Source organism: Kogia breviceps, chromosome 12 (genome assembly GCF_026419965.1).
Source record: "Kogia breviceps isolate mKogBre1 chromosome 12, mKogBre1 haplotype 1, whole genome shotgun sequence".
Taxonomy (NCBI): Eukaryota; Metazoa; Chordata; class Mammalia; order Artiodactyla; family Physeteridae; genus Kogia; species Kogia breviceps.
In genome coordinates this window covers 5,360,412-5,384,529 of record NC_081321.1, presented here as the reverse complement: position 1 = coordinate 5,384,529, position 24,118 = coordinate 5,360,412, and the positions used below count along the sequence as shown (strand labels likewise).

The 24,118-nt window shown below is 53.8% G+C and overlaps 1 protein-coding gene across 3 annotated transcripts in view; it reads left to right on the top strand.

Annotated features, from left to right (window-relative positions):
* Nucleotides 1-24,118, top strand: part of ANO2 (anoctamin 2) — a 301,537-nt gene that overhangs the window by 16,622 nt on the left and 260,797 nt on the right. For all 3 annotated transcript variants that reach the window (XM_067008590.1, XM_059080738.2, XM_067008589.1), the window contains exons 2-3: nucleotides 2,170-2,366; nucleotides 3,572-3,898. In XM_067008590.1, the coding sequence (XP_066864691.1) occupies nucleotides 2,170-2,366; nucleotides 3,572-3,898 (524 nt within the window). The remainder of the gene's footprint in view (nucleotides 1-2,169; nucleotides 2,367-3,571; nucleotides 3,899-24,118) is intronic.

Below are 24,118 nucleotides of genomic sequence, written 5' to 3'. Positions count from 1 at the left end.
ACAGGTTAAAGGGGGCGGAAGGGGGAGGCGGGACTGAAAGCTCCACCCTCTCATCACAAGGTTGGTTCCCCTGGCAACCAGCCCCCTTCCTTAGGTTACAGAGGGGCTTTCCCAAAGTCACCTCATTAACATAACAAAAGACACCTTGATCGCTCTCCACATTGAGGGAGTTCTAAGGGTTTTCAGAGCTCTGTACAAGCAACAGAATAAAGACCAAATTGTCTGTTTCTTATAACAAGTCACTATATCACACCCCTGGAGCCCAGGAGGGTAGCTGAGCCACAAACACTCATGGATCTCTTGCTCAAGGCAGCTTGTGCTAAGAGTCAAGGGAATGACAGTGAAAGGAAAATCAAAGTGGAGTCGGTATTGGTAAGAGAGCTCTCTAAAATGTCATTATTGCCTGGAATGTCTTTCTGGAGCTGGAGTGGCTGAACCATATGCTGTGCTCTAATCATTGGTTGTGGGGAGAAGGTAGGCGTGAAAACACGGCCCCAGGCAGCCGTGATCCATGTGTCAGAGGGCGAGTGGAGGGGCCAGCCAGGATGGCCAGCGGAGCCCGGGAGGCCAGCCTCAAACCCCAGGTTGCCGGCATCTTTAGGGGATGGTGGTCCCCGGTCAGTGGTTTGACAAAAGCTTTAGACTGACTGAATCTGAGCCACCCAACTCACAGTTGTGTGAATGTGAGTTGCTGTCGAGGAGAGGTAGACGTTGAGCGAGCACCCCCGTTATCACCTGCCCAGGTAGAGGCATCAGGATGGTCTCTGGCTGTTTGGACGTGTGCACACGGAAGTTTGCAGGCCTTCCCTGGGGTGTAGAGGCCTGTTCTCAGTTCTGCCCTGGGCAGAAAGGCACAAGGGGAGAGGGCTTAGCAAGACTGGGGACCAAGCAAGGAAGCCCGTCCCCTGATACCCTGAGCTGGAGGCTCCCCCACCCCCTGTCACACCACCGGCACGATTGCCCACTCCTGCCCCTCTGTGTTCTGTCCCCTGCCTTCCAGATGCTTCAAGACCCAGATTCAGGTTTAATTCCTCCTGAAGCCACTTGGACTTTCCACCTTTCTGGTCTCCCTCAGTACAGACCAGAGCCCACAGTCTAGAAACAAATTGTGGAATCTTTACTTGCTCGTCATAATTGTGTTTCCTGCACATCAGCGGGATCTTCACAAAGAGATGATACATTTCTTAAGCACAGCGACCCAGTGTCCCCGTTCTCCCGAAACTGCCTGGCAGAGGGCTGGGCACATAGCGGGCTGCTCCACAACCGGGTAACTGACAAGAGGCTCTGTTTCAGGAGACCAGGAAGCGCTGCCTTTTATACGTTTGTTCGTTCGTTCGTGCATTCATTCGGCAGGGGCTGAGGGCTGAGCTGCACGTATAAGGTGTGATTTCTGCTCACGCGGAGCTTAAAATGAAAACATACGAACGATGATAATAGCCACTTTTTTATCGCATGCCCGTAGTCTAATGACTGTCCGTGTGCTGTGCGTGTGTATCTCTCATCCTCACTCCATCCTACAAGTTTGGGATTCTCCTTATTCTTTACAGTTGAAGAAACAGGCGCAGAGGCCTCAGAGTCAGCAACAGAGCTGGGGTGTCAGCCCAGGGGCCCTGAAGGGCTGCTCTGTGGGGGCCACGGGGCAGCAGGGGCATGGGGACCCTTCAAGGGCCCTGGAGGTGGTGGCCCTTTGGTCAGACGTTGCCCCTGCCCTGCACCCACTCTTGGTCTGTGCTTTGCTGTCTCCTCGAGGGGCCTGAGGGCTGCCAGGGTGCCCGCTGCTCTTGCCGCCTCAGGAGGGAGCCTGAAGGCTAAGCCTTTGGCATTCATTCAGGCTGGCTCTCCAGGCAGTGCCCCGCCCACACTGCCCCGCGGGCGCCATCCCTCTCCTCTCGTCTGGGAATCCTAAGAGATTATGACAGCCGCCACCGGGCGGAGTTCCTGCTGGTGGCTACGTGTGTGTGTGTGTGTGTGTGTGTGTGTGGCCAGCGTGAACCCGGCTAACTAAGCCTGGGAGGAATGACCTGGGTGAGGGCACAGCTGTGGGGAGATGTGGCCGCGGTCTTAGTTAGGGCCGCCCGGGTGTCCCCGCCTCAGTGCCTCAGTTTCTCCCGGTGTCCGGGTTTCCCATCCCCTGAAGCTGCTGTCCCCCTTTGTCCTTGCTTCACACAGATATCCCCCTGCTCTCTGGCTCGCCACGCCGGCTGTGCCCCCAGGCAGTGGGCAGAGGGCGCCAGAGCCCCAAACACGGACAGCAATGCCTCCAGGTGCCGCGTCCCGGAGCGCAGGGTCTCCAGGGCAGTCTCACCCGAGGTTCCAGCCAGGCGTCCGGTGGAGGGAGCTCCCCAAACAGCTCTGCGAGTACTGGGGTAGGCGGATGGGCCGGCCTGTGCGGGAGTCCCCCGGAAGCCTGTGGACGGGGGGGGGGGGGGTTCCTCTACCTGGGAGGCAGGTGTCGGGGGAGGGCTTTCTGTTAGGACCTTTTCCTCTCCTGTCTCTCCGAGTCATGGTGACACACTGTCCCAGCAGCGCCGGGGCGCTCTGGTTAGAGGAGGACCAGGAAGGCGGGCGTGTGAAAGGCCAGGGGGCCCCGCCTGTTGGTCTGCAGACTCCCCGGCTCCCCTCCCTCAGGTCGGAGGAACCAGACCTCTGCTGGGGCGGCTCCGAGGCTCTCTCCTGTGCCTGGTGCTTCATCTGGTTGCCCAGGTGACCCCTCAGGTGGCTGCAGAGGCAGCTGGGTATCAAAGCGGTAATAAACAGGGAAACACCCAAAGGGGGAGGCAGGGCCCTCCCCCCACTCTGCCTCGTGCTTTCTCCTCCTCCTCTCTCAACCTCCCACCTCGGGGAGCAGACCGGAGTGGACCGCCGCCGTCTCTGGCAGTGTCCTCGCCAGTGGCTGGAGAGGAGGAGGAGGGGGAGGGGGGAGGAGGAGGGGGGAGGAGGAGGGGGGAGGAGGGGGAGGAGGATGTGGGGCCGTGAGGGGCAGAGTGTACAGTGAATCCCCGTGGGGTGGGGGCAGGGGTGGGCCAGGCGGCTAGAAATCGGCCTTTGTTCCAATGGATCCAGAGAACCTGCCGGTGAGTATTGCGTGTTTGCAGGAGGGCCGCACATCTGCAAGGAGGAGGGCGTGTCGTGGTGCGTGCGGGGGGCCGCGTGTCAGAGCGCACTCGGGTGACGCGCGTGTGCACAGTGTGCGCGGGCGCGTCCTCAGGGAGGCCGAGTGCGGGACTGTGCGCACGTGCGGGAGGGGGCCTGGGGCTCGGGGCGCGAAGGGAGGCGGGCGGTAGGATGCGCGGCATTGGCGCCGCCTCTGCATCCGGGTACCGGAGCGTGCACGTGTGCGTGGGCGCCGCAGCGGCGGGCGGCAGGGGCCCAGGCTGGACCCGGTAGAGGGTGGAGGCGCCGCGGGCCCGTCGTGGCCGATGAACTGGGGCCCCTCTGTCCTTTCCTTGAGGCCGGGAGGGCCTGGCTTCCAAGTCCCCCTCCCGGGGTCCAGAGCGCAAGGTCAGCCTCCCGCGCCTCTCGCCCCTCCCTCACTGGACCTCGCCGCCCATATCCTGTTCTCTCCGGCCAGGTCCTCAACAACTATCTGGAGGCCAGCCATGTGCTTTCCTCGGAGCCCCGTCTGAGCCGTTTGCACTTCCACGACAACCAGAGGAAGGTCGACTACGTGCTCGTCTACCACTACCGGAAACGCGGGGCGCACCCCGGCCACGGCTCCCAGGGCCCCTCGCTTGCGATCGTCTCTAATGGCAAGACGGGCGAGGACCCCGACGCGGGGGCTCCCGGTGACATCGAGCTGGGGCCGCTCGACGCCCTGGAGGAGGCGAGGAAGGGGCAGCGGGAGGAGTTTGAACACCGCCTGCTGGAGGCCGGGCTGGAGCTGGAGAAGGACTTGGAGGTGAGGTCGGGCAGGTGGCAGAGGGTACCGGGTGGGCTGGCTAAGCAGGCTGGGCTCCCGCAGGAAGCCTTGGCCTTGTTCTGGCGTTTGGCATTGTTGTTGTTGTTTTTTTTTTTCTGGTGGGCACACCAGATTTTCTTGCTCAAGGACTTGAGGAAGAGTTTTGGGATCCCAGGTGCTGGTGCTGGCACTGGCGCTGGGGTGCCTGTCTGCTCTGTGGAAGCTGGCTTAGTTAGAGACGGAAGACACGACATTTCTTGCTGGCTCGCTATCCTCTGGCCTTTGTAATGGTTTCCTTCGAATGAAGACCTGGTTTGCCTGTTGAATTTTGGATTAAAATTCCTGTATAGAAGAACTACATTATTAAGGAACGTGTGGGAATTCCCTGGCGGTCCAATGGTTAGGACTCCACGTTTTTCACTGATGAGGGCGTGAGATCCTGGTCAGGGAACTAAGATCCTGCAAGCTGCGCAGCCAAAAAAAAAAAAAAAAAAAAGGAATGTGCTTGCCTAGCGCCTTCAGGGAGTTGGTTATCTGGGAACGGAACATCAGATATATTTTATCAACTTGTGAGCTACATGCATTCTGATCTCTGATCAGTAGCCAGCCTATGGAAATCCATTTATCTACATATTGGTGCGTCCATCCACTTTGTCACTCACTTCTCCATCCATTTCTTCACACCATACGATCCTTTAAAGATGACCTGCCTCTCACCACCCCATCCAAACTCATCTCCTACCCCTCCCACCCTCCCGTGCGGGCTCCAGCCCATGGGCCTTATCTGGGTTGTGTGTGCGTCACTGTTACTTCAGGGCCTCTGCGCTGCTTGTCCCCTGTGCCTCGGGCCCCCTTCTTCAGACCTGTGCATATGCTCAGGCCCTCACTGCAGACAGACTTCTGCTCGAATGTTACCTCCTCCCAGACCTCGTCCTTGACCGTCTTAGGTAAAGTACCCCCAGCCACATCATTGTGTTCCTTGACTCTGCTTCACTTTTCTTCACCATACTTAGCACCTGAAATAACATGGTAGATTTGTTTATTTTTTAATCTGTGACCCTACTGGCTCCCTGAAGGCAGGGGTCTTGTTTGGTTCACTGCCGTATCCCTAGCACCTAGGACAGAGTCTGGCACATAGTAGGAGCTTAACCGGTGGTCGTTGAATAAATAAGTAATGTCCGTGAGTCTCGGGTTCCTCACCTGCAGAATAATAGACGCCCTGCAGGATTGTAGTTTTATACGCCCCCTCACGAGAAGGGGCAATGAAATCATCCAGCACAATGTCTGGTCCGCAGTAGGCGCTCAATAAATACTCATTAATATTATTGAAAAGGGTGTATGCTGAGGGGTGGGGTGACATTCTCATCAGAAACCTGTTTTGTGAGATTCGCTTTAACGCCATCCCCAAACTGGAAGGGACCCCCAGAGGTCATTCACCCATGTTTTATGTGGCCCGACTCAGACCCCTTGTGCGGACCCGTGCTGCTCATCCAGACTCTTAAACCAGGAGCCCCTTCTCTCATTATTCTTTGCACCACTGTAGGGACATTGTGCTCTTTCAGGGCTGCTCGGGGCTCCCTTGCTGTGGGAATGCTGATTTGACTTTTGGAAGCCCAGAGCTTGCTTGGTGCCTCTGCTTGGGGTCTGGCGGGAAGGTTTCCTTAGGTGGTGGCGTGTTTGGAGGCCCATACAAGGAGCTCTTGACACCACCACCATGGGAGGCTGTACCTTCTCTGGGTGTCAGGGAGTCAAGGAGGCTCAGGGAGCGGAGGCCTGGGCCTCGTGTGGCTGCTGAGTTGGGAGACAGCTACCTGCTCCAGGGCTGGACTCTGGAGTCTTGAGTCCAGATGTTCACATCCCAGGCCTGGCATCTGCCAGCCTCACGACCTTGGGCAAGTGACTCGATCCTTTAGAATTGCAGTTTCCTTGTCTGTACAAAGGGAGTAACAATACGTTCTTCATAGGTTTGTGGTGAAGATGAAATAAGACAACCAAGTAGAGTATCTAGAATAGTAACAATGAGTGTTACTGCGTTGTTGTTATTGAGAGTTGCCAGATTTAGCAAAATAAAAACTCAAGATACCTATAGTTAAATTTGAATTCAGATTAACAGCAAATGATTTTTTTAGCTTAAGTGTGTCCCGTGCAATATTGGGGACATACTTGTACTAAAAAATTATTTGTTGCTAATCTGAATTCAAATGTAACTGTCCTTGTAACTCTCATACTGCTGCTAGCATCGGGCGGTCTTTGCTGCCCTCCGGCGTGTTTCATTTTGGTTGCTATTGGATTTTCCTGGCTTTGGCTGGGAATTCGGAGGGCCCAGAGCTAGCTCTTAGGACTGGTTGGTGTTAGGTGGGGCTGCGGAGTGTGTCCTGGGCTGTTGTTCCTGTTGTGTACCCACCCAAAGCACCTCCCTCCTAGCCCCCACCCCGGGCTTCAAGGCTGACTTAACTGTTCTTTCCTGGGGCCTTTCCAAGCTACTCAGCCTTCCCCAAGTCCCTCTGTCATCAGGGCCTCCACCACTCATGTAGCCATGGTGACCTACTGGGTTGCAGTGTTTGTTTGTTTGTTTCTCTTTTCTAAAAATTAATTATTCTTATTTGCTTTGGCACATCTGATGCAGACTTGAGTTAATGACAGTGCTGAGTCATGGTGCATTATTATTATCATGGGTCGGAAAAGGTCCTTCCTATGACTTTTTTTTTTTTTTTTGCGGTACGCGGGCCTCTCACTGCTGTGGCCTCTCCCGTTGCGGAGCACAGGCTCCGGACACGCGGGCTCAGCGGCCATCGCTCACAGGCCCAGCCGCGCCGCGGCATGTGGCATCTTCCCGGGCCGGGGCACGAACCCGCGTCTCCTGCATCGGCAGGCGGATTCTCAACCACTGCGCCACCAGGGAAGCCCCTTCTTGTGACTGTTTAAAATACCCCCTGCCCTTCACTCTTCACTGCCTGCTCCTTCCCCAGGCAGTCATTCCAATGCCTCGCGTTTCTGGGAAACGCATAGTGTCATTTTCACTCTATGCAATTTCTTTTTCATTAAAAAAATAGACGTTATTGTTTAGAACGGTTTTAAATTTCCAGAAAAATTGGACAGAGAGCTCCGCTGTCCCACATACCCAGTCTCCTCTGTTATTAATATGGTACATTTGTCACAATTAATGAGCCGATATTGATACACTGTCATTAAGGAAAATCCCTCCTCTGTTCAGATTTCCTTAGTTTTTACCTTCTCTCTTTTTCTCCTCCAGGATCCCAGCCCGGATCCCACATTCTATTCGGTGTCATGTCTCCTCAGGCTGCTCTTGGTGGTGACAGTTTTTCAGGACTGTGTGCATTTTTGATTTACGTAGAGGAGCTCTGTTTTACCACCCATTCTGCTGCTTTCTTCTTCCCCCAGCACTATATTTTTCAGAGCATTCACGAAGTGCATGTGCATCGAATCCCTTTTTTCTAACTGAAGAGCGCTTGTTTACCTAAAGAGCACCCAGTTGCCACCCCACGAGGTTGCGAATGAACTGTCACCCCCTTCAGGGCAGTGTCCCATGATCTGCTCCATCTCTCCCCCACAGCCCCCATGCCGTGTTGGCGCTAAACCCTGGTTAGAGCTGGAGACCGTGAGGGTCTGAACCGTTCTTCTCTGGGTCAGGATGCTCAGCCTCTGGCCGTGAGCAGCAGCCTGGAGCTGTCGCCTCACGGGGGCGGGGACATTGCTGGGCTTCGTTTGGAGAGCAGGTGCAGCGGCCCCTCCTGCGGGGCTGTCTCCATTCTTCCGGGCTGGGCCGCCTCTCAGGCTCTAGTTTCACTTTGAAGGCAGATGCAGAGGAAATGGGTTTCTATCAGACACCCATGAAGAATATTCACTTAACCTTACAGACTGAAAGGACGTTGCAGCCACCAAACTCTACTTGGTTGAGCATCGTGGAGTTCATTTCGACCCTAGTTGGTATCTGGCCGTGCTTTAGACAGGAGGAGAACTAATGTGTACTTTCCGTTTGGTGTCTCACTTTCCATTTTGTGTACGTATTGCCGTGTATTGACAAGGTCCATGTTCATATCTTAAAGACTATTCAGTATTTATTGGATGACTAAACCACAGTTGGCTCTGTTTTCGTATGTTTGGTCATTTGATTAGAATTTCATCTATAGACCTCGCTGGAGGGACTTCCCTGGCGGTCCAGCGGTTAAGACTCTGCGCTTCCCCTGCAGGGGGCGAGGGTTTGATCCCTGGTCAGGGAAGTAAGATCCCGCATGCCCTGTGACGTGGCCAAAAGAAATTAAAAAAAAAAAAAGAGACCTCACTGGAGGTGCCGGTGGATGACAGAGACCCCTGCATCCTCACTGCCAGTTTGGATAAATGAGGGCCCCCCGTTTGGAGCGGAGCGTCACTGCTGACCGGGAGGCTGATGCACGCAGTTGAGGGACTTACTCAGCCTTGAGCCTCCAGACGGGCTGTAGAACGCGCGGGCTGAGCAAGGCCTCCTGTGACTCAGCTCCTCCCGAGCGCTCCCAGACCTCCTGCCCTGAGTGAGACTGAGCCCGAGGGGCACAGGCAGAGACTCAGATGTGGCACCAAGGGGAATCCAGAGCCAGGAGCATGCGACGCACTGGCTGGGCCTGGAGGGCCTGCTTGTGGACTTGGCGGTAAAGACCTTCTCCCAGCCTGCAGGCCCGGAAACTCCAGCGGGCGTGGCCCCAAACTTCATCTCTGTGAGCAGCCGACGTTCCCAGCTGGGAGTGGAGAGAGGCCATCGACAGGGAGGCCAGGCGGCCCCTGCTCGGCGCTGGCCTCCCGGGATCAGGGCGCCAGAGGACCCACGGCAGGAGCTGCCTTTAATCGGCACACGGTCCTGCATCGCCGGCAGCTCCACGGGCTGCTTTTGGCAGAGTCAGGCGTAGAAGGGGCACAGTGCCAGCTGGGAGGTCCTGGAAGCCCACAGCTTCATTCAGGGGGCAGAACTCCCCTCTCTGACCTGTGGTGTCGGCTGGCAACCCAGGAATGACCAAACTCCTCTCTCTCCGCGGAGAGGAGACCCCCTCCCGCCAAGGCAAAGGGTGACTCTGACACCTGGCTCCTCACCCCGCAGCCCTGACGCCTGACACGTCAACCCAGATCACTGTGCCGGCTCAAGAGGAGTCGTCTAGGGGACCTCTGAGGTGTGGGACATTGTGGCCTCCCAGTGGGGCTCATTTAGGGGAGAAGGTGGCGGGCTGGGAAAATCAAACGCCGCCTCACTCTCTTCAGACCAGAGGCCACTGTTTCTTGACCTTTGTCACCACCCCTTTTCAGGGAGGAGTTTTCATACATCGGATTAAACAGCTGATGGGCACCTCCGTCCTCCTAGGCCCTTGGGCAGTGGTCGGGCAGCTTTGGGAAATTGCTCTGTCTTTAGAGTGTGATTTGGTCTTCGGCTTCAAGGAAGGAAACCTCTGTACGTCTCACAACGTGGGATCTTGCTTCCGCTTGTGCATCTTCTTTGAGTCTCCGTGAATGTCCCGCAAGGCGGGTGTGAGTCCCATCTTCTCGAGGAGAGGAGGAGACAGGCTGGGAGAGGCTAGCGACTCAGCCTTGGTGACAGCTGCCGAGTGATCCAGCTGGGATTTCAACCCCGGCTGAGACCTTCTGGGGGCGTTGCCATCCCAGGGAGAAGTGACAAGCCCTTGATAGCAGTTTCCTGTATTTCCTTCCCCAGAATTCACAGAGGTTCTCTGCAGGGTCCTGGAGATACTGATCTAGAAAAGGGGACTGCTTTAGGGGCACCTTTGCTTTGTCCTCCGTTATAGGGGCACAGGGTGGGCGCAGAGCAGTGGCCACCGCCAGCCTGGGCCTTCTGGTCTCCTGAAGGCTGCGGTGGCCCCCCCGAAGGACCAGGCCAGCCCGAGTGACCATTTCTCCTTTTATGGTATCAGTTTGCAGCCCTGCAGATTATAGACACTCAGACCTGCACTGTCTTCTCTCTTACGTGTATGATCTTCCTTTGCTGGGAAAACTAGGATGTAGGAGATTCCCTAATCCTTAGGAAATCCGTGCTGCTTGCTTTTCGAGGGTGACAGTGTCCCCTGGAGGTCTTCCTGTCCCTCGCTCTTCCTCAGGCCCCGAGCAGGCTGTTGGGCACTGCAGTGAGGGGAGGGGCGTATTTCTGCGGGCTGGCGGTTCCCACACCCCTGTTGACGCCATCATAAGATTAGTCTGTTTCCGCCTCAGGAGTGGGATGGGGGTTCGCATTCTTGCGGAAGGCTATACGGAGCGCAGGGGATGTGGCTTTCAGTGACGCCGCAGTCCGTCCTGTTTCCCGGCGACGCCGCTGCGCGCTCGTGGGCATGCGTGGTAGTCCTGCAGCTGTTGACGTGCACTGACGACTGGGGAAAACACGATGATTTCCCCCCGGCTTTGGATGTGTTCCTGTCCCACTTGTCCCGCTCTGAAGCCGTGTCCAAGGGAACTTCAGAGAACACAGCAAAGACAGCTCCGGCAGCCCCTGCCCTCGGGACCACACAGCTGAGCAGAGCAGAGCAGAGCAGAGCTGGGTGGACCTGATCTCCCAGGAGAGGCCTCCAGGCAGCCTGGGGCTGGGGATTCAGGGAGAAGCAAGGAGGGCAAGTCAAGTCCCCCGGAACTGGGTGAATATCAATTCCCTTTTTCAGAGTTTGTAATTAAAAAATTAACATATGGAGGTGCCTTAAAAAAGTAAAAGCAGAACTACCGTATGATCCGGCAATCCCACTCCTGGGCATATATCCAGAGAAAACTCTAATTCGAAAAGACACATGCCCCCCGTTGTTCACAGCAGCACCATTTACAATCGCCAAGGTATGGAAGCAACCTAAGTGTCCATCGACAAATGAACGGATAAAGAAGGTGTGGTGTGTACAATGAAATGCTACTCAACTGTAAAAAAGAATGAAATAGTGCCATTTGCAGTGACATGGGTGGACTTAGAGATTATCATATTAAGCGAAGTAAGACAGACAGAGAAAGACAAATATGTGATATCACTTATATGTGCAATCTAAAAAAATGATACAGGTGAACTTGTTTACAAAACAGAAACAGACTCCCAGACATAGAAAACAAACTTACGGTTACCAAAGGGGGTGGAGGGGGAGATAAATGAGTTCGGGATTAACATATACATAGTACTATCTATAAAATGGGTAAACAACGGGGACCTACTGTAGAGCACAGGGAACTCTACTCCATATCTTGTGATAACCTATAACGGAAAAGAATCTGAAAAAGAATATATCTATACGTATAACTGAATCACTGTGCTGTACACTTGCAACTAATACAGCATTGTAAATTAACTAATCTTCAATTTTAAAAAAGAAGAAAAATGAACATTCCGTATTCTTATTTTATGCTCGTGGTGCCCCCGCTGGGATGGCTGGGCCGTCTCTCGTCCCTGTGATGTAGGAACAGAGGTCCCTTGCCAGGCTGCTGGGGAACAGGGCTGTGCCTGGAAACTGGGTCTCCTGCCTCCTGCTCCCCCTCCCTTCTTACAGAGACTCTGCAGGGTGGTGTTTGGCTTACATGGCCCCCCTACCATGCAGACAAACGCTGCCCAGGTTATCAGAGAAATGGCTCTGGTGAAAAGCGGGCCAGGGGTTTAAACAGAGTTAGAAGGAGCTGGGGGCTGGCTCTTTCTCAAGTCCTTTGTGTCCGGGTGTCTTTCATTTGATCAGTGAGCTTCTAGCAGTCCGAGGATTCCTCAAAAGGGGCTGGAAGGAGGTTCTGGGCTTTGATTATCCCATTCCCTGCTGTGGTGGCAGAGGGCGGGCTTCAGTGGTTGACCTGCTGAGGGCTTCTGGCCCGGGCACCCCTTGGCTGCTTGTGTTTTGCTGGTTTTCTGTTACCAGGGGCAATCTGTGAGGTACCCGGAGATGGGGTCAGTGTGTGAGCTGGAAGGGCTTGGAATTTCTCTCAATCCCGTAAGAGAGTGGGAGCCGAAGTCGAGAGGATGTGACTCGTACAAGCTCACGCTGCTAGTTACATCCTCAGCGGATGAGAGCCCGATTGCGGGGAGTCTGTGCAGACAAGTGGGCCGTGCGGGAGACGCGACCTCCTTCTGTTACGGGTCCGTCCTGCCTGCAGCTGTCACCTTCCTGGCGGCAGCCTGGCGTCGGGGCCTCCTCGCGTGGCTGTCGGGGGTCCGTGGCTGGTGCCTGTTCGGACCTAACACTGCGCTCTGCTGGTGGTTCAGCATTGTGTGTGTCACTCCTGCTCCTCCTTTCGTGTACATCAGCCTCTGTATCTGCTGGAGGGTGGGTCAGGGAACAGCTGGTCCCTGTCCAGCTAATCATCCCTCTTCACGGCAGCGCTAGCTATTTCGGTCTCTGAGACATACGTGGAGAAAGAAGGCCTTTGTCCACTGGCCGTTTGATAAATTCTAGGTCTTTGTCAGCCAGGGACTGCTTAGCTAGTCACTTCAGCTGTAAAGATGCTCAAAAGGGAAGCAGCTGCCATAGAAGACCGGGCTCCGTCTCTGGCCTCCTCTCTCCTGCCTCTCCCTTTAGCAGACGTTCACCTCCGAGGTGGGGCTGAGGCCTCTGGTCTGCTAGATGAAGCAGACGTGACCACGGAGAGTCACACGGGCAGGTCTAAAAGTGCAGTTACAGAGGTGGGAAGAGAGTGCTGGGAGAGTGACCCCGTGGCCTGGGTGACCGGGAGGAGTTCCACTCGTGCCTTGAAGCTCTAGACGGAATCACCTTCCCTCTCCCTGCCCCCAGATGCTTGGGGCCCAGCAGACCTGAGTGTGCTGTGTCTGCTACTTTGATCAGCGCTCCAGGGAAGATTCGCCCTCTGCAAGCTGGGACGCAGGGGAGGAGGGTGCAGGTTTGGAAGGCTTCGCTGACCTGGGTGGTGTTGTATGTGGTGAGGTCTTTCTTGGAGCCTTCGAGGTCTGGAGACACCATTGGTTATATCCGGTGCTTGATGGATGGTGAGGCTGTTCTGGGCCACCAGCCTTACGTGTCCCTCTCTCTTCACTGCAGCCTGTTTTCTCGGCGTTCTCAAAAATTGCACTGATAAAGTCAGTTTTCTCAATTTAAAATTGTTCTTACATGTCTTTCCCTTCAGCCTTTGGGCACTGGCTGAAAGCACCTGGCTGCCGGTGTGTACTTGGTGAGGGCAGAGGAAGTGGGTGAGACGTAGAAGCGTATTAATGGGAAAACTTAGAATTGGCCCATCATGTTTAATTTTGCATTGGATCTTGGTGGTGATTTTCTGTTGCCTGTCCTGTGGGTTCTTCCACTAGAATTGCTCCTAGTTTGAATGTTGGAATTAAGCACGTTGGTGTTTTAAGGACTTGCGTGAAGGGTTCTGCAAGGAACACTGTGACCTGGGCGTGTCCTCCCAGCTCCCGAGGGATCTCGCGGCCCTGCCTGCCCTGGCGTCGGGAGCAGACAGCCCCTCGCTGTGTGTTCTGCTGAGCAGCCCGACTTTTCTGGGTGAGCGAGGGGTGAGTGGATGGCGGCGAGTCTGAGTAGGGTTGTGGCCTTTGCCCGGGGGAGGGGGAGATAATGCGCCTGTTTACATCCGGGCCGCAGACAGAAGCGAAGGGGCCCCCCGCTGTGCTTCCTGCCTCCCCTGTTCCCTGCGTGGGGACTTCAGGGAGGACAGGCCCAGGGGGCGGCGGGAGCAAAAGGAAGGAGAGCTGGCAGGATTGTCAGCCGTTTGCCAGCCGCGTCACTGTCTCTGAAGCAGACGTGCACGGTGGAAACCCCGCCCGCTCTCGCCCTTGTCCCTCCTCCTCGCGCAGGAGGTTGGCTGAGGCCAGAGTGTGTGAATATCCCCCAAAGGTTCATGGAAATGGACGTGTACCGCGTGGGGCTCCCGGGGGACTCTGGGTCTGTCCCCACATCTTCCAGAATGTGATCACTGTCCCTCGGGCATCGCTGCTTTGGGGGTCCCGATGCCGTCTCCCACCCGTGACGCCCAGCAGCCCGACTCTCTGTCCAGCTCCGCAGTCGTGGGGCCGGGCCGTGGGCCTGGGCTAGGTGACCGCTGGTGTTCTTGTAACCGTCTCGTCGTGTTTCCACTGGGGGATGGCTCGCCGTCAGGTGTCGAGAGGTGGGAGACAGCCGCCTGTGGATGGCTGCGCCTCCTCTCTGAGCTCCTCCAGCCCCGGGGGACTTAACTCATCCACCGGCCCTTGGAGGGTCGAGGTTTCCCAGGCCTGGGAGAGCGCCTGCGGGGTTTAGCACCTTTTCAGGATGGGGAAGTCAGGAGTGGGATTTGGAGGGTGTGCCGTCGGGTTGCGTTTCCTTTGTCAGGCGCAGACTGGGGGACCACCAAAGGCTTCGGAGCTGAAGCGTGGGGCCCCGGCCTGGGCGGGGTTTGCTGCTGGAGCCCCGCCCACACTGCCCGTCCGCAGAGGGCGCTGTGTGCGTTGCTACGTCCCGCGCTCCGGGTGCGGCTGCGGGGGATGCGTTCAGACCGACTTGGGCCAGGGCCTGGGAGCAGGGCTGTGCTGGCAGAACATTTAGAAGACCGGTGGCTCTGGGTGGGAGTTATCTCCTGCCGTCACCTGGACTTCTGTGGCGGCAGAAGGTAGAGAGAAGAAATCTGGAGCCCAGAGGGCGACAAGCAGGGGTCGCGGGCGTGGCCTCTGTGCATGTTTCTCAGCCAAGCTGGGCCAATCTTCTCATCTGAGCCCTGGAGCAGCCCCTTCCACGGGTGAAGATACTTCACAGGCTGCAGAATGTCCTAGAAAGAAGTGCCAGCACTTCCCCAGGTCTTTGTAGGAATGGTGTGGGCTTGCTCCTCGCATCGGGTTTTCCTCTTTGCCACGGGCCCAAGTTGGCTCTCCCATCTGCCACATTTTGCTTTAATTTTCCATGATTTTTACCCTTCCTTATGAGCTGGGTTGAATTTCCTTTCCATTTTCTGAGTGAGTGAACATGCTAATGTTTGGATTAGGCCTCCCCAAAGGGAGGAGGTGCGGGGAGTTTGATGTCTAGTTGGGGGAAGAGATGTAATCACAAAGGCTTAGGTGCTGATTGCTTCTTTTCTGGGTTCCTCTGGCCAAAGGGTCTCACAATTTCAGTTATTTTAGTACTGTGATCATGATCATGAATACCCCTGCTTACCTGTTTCATGATAAATAGTAAATAGCCATTTACTGTTTACGCTGTGACTTGCTGAATGTTTTTGCTAAGTTGTTCACTTTTTAAACTTAAATTTATTTTAAAAGGAAATACTGTGTCATTATTATCAATGGAAAACCAACACACCAATAAATAGAAAATAACTACAAAGATAAACCACAACAGAAACACAGTAACATCACTAACTTCCAGCTGCCCGCAGTCGGCTGCACACGGGCGGAGCCTCACCCTCTGTTGAGAAGGAGGCTTATTATGTTGCACACTTGAAACTAACGTAATGTTATATGTCAATTATACCTCAATTTAAAAAGTAGAAGAAAAGGTTACGAGAAAGAAGGAAGCTTAGGTAGTGTCCGGACATCAAATGGAGACTTTATCTTTGCAGATAATTGAAAAGGGGCTTTCTCCCCATTTAAAAATGTTATCTGATGCTCTCTTGAGTCTGTCCTTAATCGAATGCTCCTTGTTCTGGGGCAGAATTACCAAAACACTTAGTTTTGCCCACCCTGGAGCTTCACTTATTCCCAGATAGATTGAAGTCGTTGAGAGCAGAGATTGTGTTTTATTCCTCTGTTGTTTGTGCGGTGTCTGACACATTGTAGATACTCAAGTGTGTTGAATTGACTCAAAGCATAGTGTGTAGCAAAGACAGTACCGGGTGGAGTTGTTCAGGGGAGGGGACCGTCCCCAAGAGCTGGAGTCGGCAGGGAAGGCTTTTCCAAGAAGAGAGACCCCACTCCCTTTTCCCTGAGTCCTGCTCCCACTCTCAACAGCCTGGAACCCTGCCCGCATTTCCTTCCCCCCTCACCGCCTTCTCCACCTTCCGGCTTCTTCTGCAGCAGCTTCCCCAGCCAGGGAAGAAGATGCCATAGCCTTCGGAGCCCCGCGTCCTGAGGGGAGGGCGGAGGGGAACAAAAAAACGAGAGGAGGGGGTGGGAGGAAGGGGGTGGGAGGAAGGGTGTGGGAGACAGACAGACAGACAGACAGACACACACCCAGGGCGGGCACCTCTGGGGTAAACCTGAGCCCTTTCAGGCTGCCCTCGGGTCCAGCGTTGAGAGGATTGGTGACCCTCTCGGGAAAGAGGCTGAGCCCTGGGGGTTGTCAGCAGTTTTCCCTAGCTTTCTTCCCTCCCTCTCCGGTTCTCTCCTTTCTTCTTCCTCTCAGCACCTTCCAGCTCTGCCCTTGGGGCAAATCCCACAGCCCAGAATGATTACCGTTGCTGTGGACTTGTTGATGTTTGTGTTTAGGCCAGGCTTGTCTCCATGTGATTACGAAATCCTTCAGAAGCAGACACAGACACAATTTCATTCATACGGATCGTATGTCGGGAACTGTCTGCGTGACCAGGGCTGTGTCCCCAAGGCCTCTCTGGCCCTGGGACCTTGCCTTCATCCTGTCACCAGAAATCTCCGTCTTGGTGTTGCCAGGAATACCTGTTCTCTCCCTCCTGCCACGGTGGCCGCAGGAATCTGGACCCTTCCCTCCTTGAGCATCTTAATGCTGCTTTTGAAGATACTAGTCATGACAACAATTACTTTTACTGTGCTCGGTACATAAAGCAACTCATTGAATCTTTGTAAAAACCGTACAAAAGGTTTACTACTACTGTCTTTATTTTTCTGATAAGAAAACTGAGTTTACGTGGTCCAGGTCAAAGAGCTGGAGCCAGTGAGGGATTCAGAGCCCGCATCTGGGTCTCAGTAACGCAGCGCCCCGCGGCTCTGGGGGTGATGCTTCTACCCTCCGAGCTGGTGTGGGGGAGGGGGAGCCCCCATCCTCACCGGCAGGATTGTCGGCTGCCAGAGCACGTTCAGGAGAGGAGCCAGGAGCCTCTGAACCCGTGAACCCGGGAGTGTTCTCTCCTTACCTCTCTGGTCCCCGTTCCGGCCCCTCCGTCACCCCCCTCGTCCGCCGAGGAGCGCGGCCATGGGGTGGGGGGACAGCTGGAGCCCTGCAGACACCTTTGAGTTACCCGTGGACTGTGTCTGCGGCAGGAGCCCGTCTGCTTGGGGCTGCCTCTGAGACAGCTGGGTAGACCTGGACCGGCACACGGGGTGAGAGGCAGCAGGGGCTCCCAGGAGGGCGAGGCTGGGCGCGGCGCAGCACGGCGCCCGGGGCTCCTTTGGACGGGGAGCCGGCGTGGAACGCCCGCGCCCTGGGAGCAGGCCTGGGAGGGCCCCTGCGTGTGTGTGTGTGTGTGTGTGTGTGTGTGTGTGTGTGTGTGTTCTGCCCTTTCCTGCCCGTGGGCATCGGGGGGGCTGATGGCCGGAGCCGTTTGTCGTGGGTGCCCAGCCTCTCTCTCCTGTGGCTCCTCCCATCTGGTCCTCCCGTCTCTCTCCCCGCTCCACGTCCACTCTCAGGTCTTTCATTCAGACCCCTCAGGACAGCCGGACTGCGCGGCAGCTGTGTCTTTAATAGGGCTCAACGCTGTAGGTGATGGTGGTGGACTGGGCACGGGCAGGTAGAGCAGGGCTCTGGAAGGCACACCAGAGGGACCCTTTCCTGTCTCAGGGACCACGGCCCCAGACAGGCCTCCCGCCTTCCTTTACCCCCGCCTTCAGAAGCCGCTTACGTCAGAGCTTAATGCCCGCACGGCCAGGCAGCATTTGGGATGGAGAGTCCCTTGTGTGCAGAGGCCCGTGCTGGTGTGGGGCGAAGAGGAGGAAGGTGTCAGCACACTTGGGGGGGGCGGGTGGTCGGTGTTTAGCGAAGGGCGCAGAAGGCAGACGCTTTCTCAGGGTCGTGCGGGGCGACCCCTAAACGTGCAGGTTGTTCCACGTGTGGGCACGCGTGGCTGACCTGCTCACGGCCTCGTGCCTTCTGGGTCATCCCCTCCTGCGGTTTGGACGCTCAGGAAACGGAAGAGAATTCTCTGTCTTGTTCCGCTTGGCCAAGCGGAACAGGACAGAGATGCTGGGATCTCCCCCCCCCCCCCCCCCAAACACAGAGTGTCCTTCTCTCTGGGACAGACAGAAGGGCTGCGGTTGATTGGCTCTCCCCGCTTCCCCCGGTTCGGGTAACTGCACATGATCTGCACAGACCCTGTTGCCCGCATATATGTGTCTGCACGCGGCTTGGCTGGCTTGTTACAATGACCGGCACCAGGAAGGCCAGGGCTGGAAGGTTTCCTGAAGGAGAAAGTTCTGGTGTAAAGTGAGCTTGGGATCCCAGCTCAGCCACTAAGCGATGCCCAAACTTGGGCAGATTGTGCGATGTCACCTGTCACTTCGGTTTTCTCATCTGATCCGTTTGAGTTGTTTTGAAGACAAGTGGCCCGTCAGGGGTACGTGATATAGTTGTAACGGAAACAAATGATTACACGAGGGGCCGCTCGTCAGAGCGTCTAGAGCAGTGCCGGGCACGCGTCAGACGCTCAGCATAGCTGCTGCTCTAGTTCCCTCCTCTCACGTCCAGAGATCCCTAAACAGCTTCTGTTGTTTTCTGGTGTCCAGGCTGGCCTGTCTCTAAATGAGCTGGACTCTCCCATCCTAATTATTCCCGTTCCTCTCCTGGCCTGGCTTCTCACGCCCGTGTCAGGCTCTGACACCTGCTAGCTGTCCAGATGCCCTGGAGAGCCTCCTTCAACAAGTTTTTTTCTTTTCTTCTTTCTGAAGTCTCCGGAAAGTTTGCCCAAGGGCTAAAACCTGGTATCAGACGCCTCAGCAGGAGGCTGACTGGTTCCCAGGAAGGCTCACCTGGAACCACAGGGGCCTTTGCCGCGGATACGCCATCCGTCTGTGTGCCCTGGTCTGAGTTAGAAGTCTCGCCTGCCTCACTGAACCCCTGTTTATAAAATTCTCATTAAAATTTAAGTATATTAATGTAGCTTGTTGCAGAGAGTCACTTTTTAAAGTGGATCATCAGCCTAATTTATCTGCTCTCTAAACCCAAACTTCCAAACCTCAAGTTTGATGGGAGTGATACACACGTGAGTACCTTCCTCGCTGTGCTTTAGTGAGAAATAAGATGCACCATACAACTCTTTAGGCACCTTCTAGCCCGTGAACCTACCAGAGGGAAAGAGAAGAGAAATCGCCTCTTTTGCTTGCTTGTGTAATATCTCAAAACGCAGGAGGGAATTTCTTCTTCAGGCCTAACCTAACTGCCTCAGAGCAACCATAAGTTGATGAAGGAACAGGTCAGACGGCACGCGTTGGATTGGCCCCCGCTGGGTCTCAAGTACATGGGCGTTTGTCTCGGGAGCCTCGTTTTGAGACTCCCACGTCCCAGGCAATGGAGCCAACGGGAAGATTGGAAAATCTCCTCCTTGCAAGCCCGAGGAGCGGGGAGTCTGGCCGTCTGCAGATCGGAGCTTTCTTCCCAGCCTGGTCTCAGACGCAAGACAGGTCACGTGACTTTCCCCAGACCTCAGATCTCAGTATTTTCCGTGGGTTTGGGCTCCTCCATCTCCTGTCTCCTGTGGCATCTACGGGCAGGTCAGCTCCCTGTTTTCTGCAGAGTCAGGGGTTCCTTGCTGGACTGCATGGGGTGTCTGAAGGTCGTCTAGGCCATGCCCCTGCCTCTGGGACAGGCTTCCTATGTCCTGGTGCCTCAAATATCTTCCTGGGGATTTCTCCATCACCTCGGATAATATCTCCCTACGCTTCATAGCGACAAGGTTCTTTCTAGACTCTGACTTGACTGTCCCTTGCTGCCATCTCCCCCCTGTGGTCCACTTAGTCCTGGCCTCCAGGGGGGCAGAGGACAGCTGCCGGCCCCGCCCCTGTTCCTTCCTTGTTCTTGTTGGGGTAGCACCTCCACGCATCCAGCCTGTGACTCCCCCAGCAATTTCTTCTGTCACTAGATCACATTGCAAAAGCTCCTGTCCAAATGCTGTCTGGCTGCTTCCTGTTCCAGCCATCTCCCTCCCACCTGAGTATTTAGTGTTTCTGATTATTTAGCCCCAGAGGCAACGGCTGCATTTTTCCAGGTTGAATCTGCTTGTTGTTACTTCCTGCCCGGCTTTGCTAACCTCTCCAGGTCCCTTTTGTAGCTGCTGCTGCTGGCTTGCTGGGCGTGGAAACTCGGGTTTTCAGCCTTCGGAAAGCAGACCCTGAAGGGAGTGGGGCGGGGACAGCTGCGTTCCCTGCTGACAGGGGCCCCACCCAGTGTGAAGTCAAGGACTCCCCAGGAGAACATCTGAATTGATGAGCACAGAAAGCCTTCAGGCCCTGCCAGCAGGGGGGTGACGGAGACCAAGCCCATCCCAGCTGTCGGGCCTGCTCCTGTCTCCTGGGCCGAGAACAAGGAGACGCCTTCCTGTCCTCTCGACCTCGTCTCTTTCCAAACAGCCATAACCAGTTCTAATACTCAGCAGAGGAAGCAATGAGCCCCCAGATGAAGGAGTCGGGGTCATTTCCTGTCCGGGGAGGGGGCCGGGCCAGGATGGCAGGGGCCACAAGTTAAATGTAGAGCAGGCGTGGATGCACCCCCGATTCTTTTGGAAAAGGGAGAGTTTATTTTATTTTAGTTTTTTCTGTCTGATTTTATTGTCGGCCCTGATGACTCAGAAAGTCAGAGCTGGAAGGGACCTCTGAGAATCTTTCCTGCTTGTCTCATTTTACAGAAGGAGGCCCATGGGCGTTTGGGAACGTTCTCAAGTCCACAAAAGCATTACCAGTCGTCCTCGGCCCTGTAGAGGGGTGCCGAGTATTAGGTGTGGGAAGCGAGACCTCCCGTGACCAGGAGGGGGCTCAGAAATGGCCGCGTATCAGGCGACCCTGGCTCGCCTGCATCACTTTACCTGGAGCTTGAAGGCGAAGTTGGGAGCCTGGTACCTCTCCGGCTTCCCGGGACTCTGGGTTCCCGTGATTCACCTGAAATACAGGCGTGTGCGTGGGGGTGAGTTTGGTGCCGCTCCCCAGCGTTCTTCAGAGCTCGTGTGGCAAAGGGAGCCTGTGCAAATGGAATAACTGCATCCGTCCCCCTGCCTGGTCCTCTTCCTCGCCACCTCGCTGTGGCGTTTTCCAAGCATGTTGCTAGTTGGGAGGCTTCCTTGGAAGATGCTGATGAATTTGCAATGATTTTAAAATTCACCTGGGGAAATAAGCAGCTGCAGCTTGAAACGGAAACACACACACTTGTGCTGCCGTGTCCCCCTCCCCCCATCTGGGGAAAGCACACCCCCCCAAACCACGCAGAAACACAGGAACCCACGTGAGCGGTCTGAGCGAGCACCGTGCAGAGGAGAAGGGATGCGCCGCCCTGCCGACAGATCGTGCCGCCGGGGTCTGCGGGGTCTTAGGATCACGCGTCTGGAATCCTGGGCACCTTTGCCTCTCTGGTTTGTGGAGCTCTCGGCAAGAAATGCCTCTCTCTTCGGAGAGGAGGACAAAGGGAACAAACATTTGTGGTCACCGGCTTATATGCCAGATGTACATTCTCTTACCAAAGTTACTGTGAAGAGGCGCTTATCGTGAAATTATCATTTCCATTTTATAGGAACGGAGGCTTTTGGAGATGAAGCCGGGCCTCCGTAGCAGAGCGGGGCACTTCCTGTGACGCAGTGCTGTCACCTTCCTCCCCTGGGGTCTGTGGACTCACCTGCCTGGGGACCTCAGCATCCATGGTCTCCGAGGGGCCCTGTGGTTTTGGCGGGGTAGCTGCTAACTCACCAAGTGCATCTGTTTCCTCCTCTGAAAATGGAAATCATGCGGTTTGGCTAGTTGGTTGAGTTGTTAGAATTCGTAATTACCTGAAGCTTGTAGGCCCCTGGGATGAGACCAGAAATGACTAGTAAAGAGGTAATTGCGGGCCTCCTAAGCTGGAAGCAGGGTCCAGAGGGATGGTCTTAATCAGGAGTCTCTTGGTCCCTACTAGGCACGGCCACTGTCGGGCAGGCAGCAGGGGGCTTCTCTTGCACCTGCGTGAGAGGCAGCGAGCTTCTCGGGCTGCAGCTTGCTTTTACACGCTCACCTTTATTCTGTCTTAGAAATGCCTCTTTTAAAACCCGATTACCGGTTATGACCTGCTCACGCTTCCTCTTCAGCACAGATTTTAAGGGTACAACCTGATGAATTATCACTAAGTGGACTCACTTGTGAGTCCACCCAGATGAAGACCTTGAACCTTTCCAGCCCTTCAGAAGCCCCCCTTGGGCCTCTGCCCGGTCACAGACCCCCGTCCAAAGGTCATGACTGTTCTGACCTTTAGCATCACACGTTTGGCTTGTTTTTTGAACTTTTATATAAATGGAATCATACAGTATATATTTTGTGTTTGCTATTTTGGCTCAATGTGAAGTGTGCGAAATTTGTCTATGTTGTTGTCTGTAGTGGTGGTTTATTTATTACCATATGGTGTTTATTTCGTTTTCTTGAACGGACAGTTTACTTTTCTATTCTACTGTGGATGGGTTGTTTCCTGTTTTTTTTTTTAATTAATTTTTATTGGCGTACAGTTGATTTACAATGTTGTATTACTTTCTAATGTACATCACAGTGAATCGGTTATGCATATACATATATCCACTCTTCCTTAGTTTCTTTTCCCATATAGGTCATTACAGAGTATTGAGTAGAGCTTCCTGTGCTATACAGTAGGTCCTTACTAGTTATTTATTTTATATATAGTAGTGTGTATGTGTCCGTCCCAATATTCCAATTTATCCCTCCCGCCCCCTTACCCCTGGAAACCATAAGTTTGTTTTCTACATCTGTAATTTTATTTCTGCTTTGTAAATAACTTCATTCATACAGGGTGGTTTCCTGTTTTAGGTTATTATGAAGAGTGTTGCTGTGACTTTTTTACAAGTCTTATGGTGAATGCATTTCTGATGGGTAAATACTTAGGAGCAGAATTGCTGGTCATATAATGTGTGTATGTTTAGCTTTAGTAGACACTACTGAACAGGTTCCAAAGGGTTTGTACTAATTTATACTCCCCATTAGTGTATGCGAGTTCTAGTTTCCCCACTACTTGTCGAAACTCAGTATAGCAAGTCATTTAAATTTTAGCCATTCTGGTACGTGTGTAGTGATATCTCAACGTGCTTTTAATTTGTATTCCCTGATGGCTAATGAGATGATAACCTTTTCATATGTTTTTTTCCCCCAGCCATGTGGATATCCTCTTTTGTGAAGTGTTTGTTCAAGTCTTTTGACCATTTTAAAAGATGGTTTGTCTGCCTTTTCCTCATGGATTTGAAAGAGTTCTTCGTATAGTCTTGGTACCAGTCTCGTGTTGAATATCTGTCTTGCAGATATCTTCTTTCCACTCTGTGGTTAACCTTTTCACTCTTTAATTGTGTATTTTGGTGGATAGAGGTTCTTAATTTTATTTTAGTCCCATTAATGAGTGCTTTTTGTGCTCTGTTTAAGAAATCATCACCTATCCAAGTCACAAACATTACTCTTCAGTGTTACCTTTATTGGTTAACCCTGCACATTTAGGTCTGCAATCCACATAAAATTGATTTTTGTGTGTGTGTGTGTATGTGGCATGAGGTGTGAGTCAAGATGATTAGTTTCTTTCCCACTTGGATATCTAATTGACCCGACGTCATTTGTTGAGAGAGCCATCCTTCCCCACTGCTCTGCAGTGTTAACAGTGTCATAAATCAAGTGTGGGAGGCTGCTTCTGGACTCTGTTTTATTCCCATGGTCTGTGTGTCCTCGTGCTGATACCTCGTCATCGTTTAATTTAATTTAATTTTTAAAATTGACATATAATTGATTTACAATGCGGTGCCAATCTCTGCTGTACAACAAAGTGACAGTTATACACATACAGACATTCTTTTTAAATATTCTTTTCCATTATGGTTTATCACAGGATATTGGATATAGTTCCCTATGCTATATGGTAGGACCTTGTTGTTCATCTATCCTGTATATAATAGTTTACATCTGCAAATCCCAAACTCCCAATCCAACCCTCTCCCACCCTTCACCCCCTTGGCAGCCACAAGTCTGTTCTCTATGTCTGTGAGTCTGTTTCTCTTTTGTAGATGTGTTCATTTGTGTCATATTTTAGATTCCACCTATAAGTGATATCATATGGTCTTGGTCTTTCTCTTTCTGACTTACTTCACTTAGTATGATAATCTCTAGTTGCATCTGTGTTGCAGCAAATGGCATTATTTTGTCCTTTTTTGATGCCTGTCATT